Source organism: Quercus suber, unplaced genomic scaffold (genome assembly GCF_002906115.3).
Source record: "Quercus suber isolate HL8 unplaced genomic scaffold, Cork oak 2.0 scaffold_259, whole genome shotgun sequence".
NCBI classification, from domain to species: domain Eukaryota; kingdom Viridiplantae; phylum Streptophyta; class Magnoliopsida; order Fagales; family Fagaceae; genus Quercus; species Quercus suber.
This window is the reverse complement of record NW_027069715.1, coordinates 774,079-777,864: the sequence shown is the minus strand read 5'-3', so window position 1 is coordinate 777,864 and position 3,786 is coordinate 774,079. Positions and strand designations below refer to the sequence as shown.

At 31.5% G+C, this 3,786-nt stretch overlaps 1 protein-coding gene across 1 annotated transcript; it reads right to left on the bottom strand.

The window, feature by feature from the left end:
- Positions 1-1,779: 1,779 nt before the first annotated feature.
- Positions 1,780-2,714, bottom strand: LOC112040620 (F-box/LRR-repeat protein At3g48880). The gene is made up of 3 exons (XM_024073503.1): positions 2,389-2,714; positions 2,094-2,311; positions 1,780-1,925 (listed from the first exon to the last, which is right to left on the bottom strand). Exons 1-3 carry the CDS (start codon positions 2,712-2,714, stop codon positions 1,780-1,782), a joined length of 690 nt encoding a protein of 229 aa, XP_023929271.1.
- Positions 2,715-3,786: the final 1,072 nt, after the last annotated feature.

The following is a 3,786-nucleotide window of genomic DNA, read 5'->3' as shown; positions in this document are numbered from 1 at the left end:
ATATTAAGCTCTATTCTTTAATTAAAGTGATATATACTTAGGGTCCCTTTGGATACAGCTTATTTTGCTGAAAACTGAAAATACTGTAACAAAATAATTTTTAAATGTGTGAATAATAGCGTGCAACTCATTTTTAATATTTTTTTTTTAATAAAATGGTTGTTGATCTAGTAAACAATGCGTGAACAGTGCACTTTGTCTCCTAAAAGCTAAAACGCGTTTATCAAAAAAAAAAAAAAATGCCAGACGCAGGAAAATAATTCCTATCCAAATGTATACTTAATCAAATTATATTGCCTATATATGGATTTGTGAAAAACTCGTTTTCTGCGCTAGCTAGTCCAAGAGCATGTCAAAGTTAAGAACCTCTTCAATCTAATTGATTCTATCTTCATTTGGCCATTTTCTAGTCTTACGTCAATCGGCACCAACCCAAGAAAATTATACATTCTCAGTGTCTTACATGTGAGGGGAAATTGTTATAATGGCAGAAGTTCTTAAATTAATTTATTATGGCCAAAAAAAAGTCTTCAAATAGCAATTTCACTTTAATTTTAAAAATATTATGGGCATGAAAAAAATTTCCAACACAAATGATAGGAATGTAGAAAACTAGAAAGAAAAATATCTAACTACACACAAGATGATACCAAGGATTAAAATTGCTGGGCAATAGTCGATTTGTTCATGAATACGTAGTAAACTATGAATTCATTATATCAAAGAGAGAGTACACTCAAAGAACACTCACAAATAACAAAATCTTTCCAAGGCTTTCTCAAATAAATTCAAAGTCTCTTCCCATACGGAAAGACCTTTCACCAAAGCCACAAACTTTTAATAGATTGTCTATTTATAAGACTTCAAAACCTATTCTTTGCCTTATCAAAAAAAAAAAAAAAACCTATTCTTTGATGCAAAAAAGATACATTTCCTGAGAAATAAGAAATGCTTTTCTTTATAGAAAATTAATATTGTTTTGTAGTGGATAAGAAATATAGATTTTTCTTCCATATCAAGAAAATCCAAATAAAGTCAAATCTGGAATTTTAAGCAATTTCTAAACAAAGATTGTTGAGTATGCACAATGACGATTAAGCGTTTCATTTAAGTAGCATCCATACAAATTATATTTTAAGTCTCAATTGGAGTTTCCATTTTTTTTCCAGCAAAATGTTATAGTTTTCAAAAGATTCAATTTGCTACCTTTAATCAGCATTGTTTATATCCCTCGAAACTAAGTTCAATCATATAAAAATTAAAATGAAACAAATTAAAAAATCTCATGTTGTAACTATTCTGCATTAATTAAGATCACACTAAATTTCTATTGTTTTGTGCTTGCATAAAGGAAAATATCAAGTTTTTGCTGAAATTCAGGTAGTTAAATATCAGAATATTTGAATAGCCAACTCTAGTTGTAACATCAATTTTTTCCCATCCCTTTTATGCCCCATTGGAGGGGGTGTTTGTCAAGAAATGGCTCGTCTATGAAGATCAATGTATGTGGCTAACATCATGACCAAAAGCAACATCACTACAAATTTGGTTGCAATCGCATGCAATCACAGTAGTGTGGCTTTAATTAATTATATATTAACCTTCCAGAGCAATAAGAAAACCTTAATAAAAGAAAATCATTACTTTTCCAAAATTTATCTAGAAGAAGCAAAAAATAAATTAAACTGTCTACAGAGGTTCATTTGTTCAAAAATATATATTAAGTTCACAAAATATTGAACTCACAATCCTTGCCAAGATTGGTCTCCATTTTTGAAGTCATAGTGCAAGAGAAATTTCCTCATCCTCTCGTCGTACCTTTTCAAATTCATAATGCTTCAAACTTTGACAAATAGTGCAGGATGTCTGACAAGCGAGGAACTCTCTAAGTCTTGATCCTTTTTCAATGATTGTTTTGTCAAGTTCTTGGCATAGTGTAGTGGAGAATGTAGAGTCTCGAAATACGAACTCGCAGTGACATATATTCAACACTTCCAAATGCTTTAAGCCGCGCGTCCAGTATACAGATCAAAGTTTCCTTATTGAACATTATTGTGGCCCGAAGACTGAGCACCTTAAGCTTCGGCACATACTTAACAATAGCGCATAATCTAGGTTTAAATTGCATGTAAGTTTAAGTTCTGAGAAGTTCTTGCAATTTGTGCCAGTCGCTTTCATCAGTTTCATGGGACTCTTGAAGTCAGGAATAGTTAAAGACTCAAGCCCTTTCCAATATTTGAAAGCCTTTCGCCTTCCTCTTACTGTTAATCGACTCCAAATTGGTAAAGCAAGTCGTTTTAGATTACGATTCCTACCAAGAAAAAGGTCTCAATGTAAGTCCACCAATTTAGCATGCAAGTAAATTAAGGAAAGAAACATGGTACGTACCTTTTAGCTGCATAGACCAAGTGCTCATCTTCTACATATTCAAAGAAGTTAAAAATCAAGCGAGTCACATTTCCCTGACTGAGATTTGAAGTTGTCTTCAAGATGTTCATTAGCCTATTGTTGTTTGATACGCTATAAGACCAAGCATCTGATTGTAGGGGAGCATAAATGCAAGAGTCAGAAATCTGAATACATAAGTCAAGCTTCTTCCATAGAATAGGATCACAACAAGCCGAGCGCCATGAGCTGCATACTTGAGAAACAACAGAAATTAAATCCATAACATTAAGACTCATGAAAATCTTAACAAGGATATCATAGTCCATGTTATTCCAGCGGTAAACACTTGAGCTTTTGTTCCTCATTTGCTCAAAACAAATTTTCCCTTCAACACAAAATTAGAAAACATTGTGAGAAGCAATTCATGTTCTCAGATTTAAGCAAGAAAGCGTGAAGCAAACAAAGGGAACACATTAAAAAAAAATGAATCTCATATTATAAATTTCTATTCCATGAAACTCAAAACTCAAGTGTTTAATTTTTTGTAAGAATGAAATAATTAAGAGTGAACTTTAATCATTTTTTTTTAAAATACAACATAAGTTATATTAGCATAAACTAGCTAAGAAACATATAGTTCAATTGGTACCCTCCAATATTTCCAATAGAAATATCTACAATTGAAATCCCTCAATGCCTAATTATTGATGCATAAAAATAAAAAGTATAAAGTAAACTTCTGCCCAAGATTCAAGTGCATTAATTAATTCTATGATGGTGTTGTTGGCTTAATTCTTAAATAGAAGATTAAATTTTTTTTTTTTAAAAAAACTATAGAATAGAAAATTGTAGGATTACATTATGCATGTGAAGGTTAATACAAATGATACCAAAAGTGACCTTTTTGCATTTAAACCATGCCCCTAAGTCTAGAAATGTTTTACTATGCTACACGCATCAGAAAATGAGCATTAAGCAAGCTTATATGGAGTTGATTGGGAATATATCTTTTACAAAGCCTATCTTCCATCCCGAGAATTGTCAAATATAATTGTGGAGGAAATCCTTAACAATGTATCTTGAGATCACCACACTATTTACATGTATGGAGTAAAACTATTCTACAAGAAGCGTGTGGTAACTGTATGGATCCCAGTAAGAGATTTAAGGTCTTTCTACCAAGTTTCTATTATCTTTTGCATAAATAAAGATTTTTAATACATTATACGTCACAAAATCCAGGTATTACTTGAAGAATAAAGGATCAGTACCCTATGCTATAGTCATTACATACAAAAATATATATCAAATTCAATTGTAGCAAACAATTACAACAACAAATTTGGATAGTCCGCAATTGGAGGACATGAAATGAGTGGATTTGTCTATTATTGATTC

Coding starts and splice junctions, on each gene's coding strand:
- LOC112040620 (XM_024073503.1), bottom strand. CDS start 2,714: ATGGACTATGATATCCTTGTTAAGATTTTCATGAGTCTTAATGTTATG. Junction 2,312..2,388: donor TTGGTCTATGCAGCTAAAAG/GTACGTACCATG, acceptor TTTTCTTGGTAG/GAATCGTAATCTAAAACGAC. Junction 1,926..2,093: donor AGATTATGCGCTATTGTTAA/GTATGTGCCGAA, acceptor CACTATGCCAAG/AACTTGACAAAACAATCATT.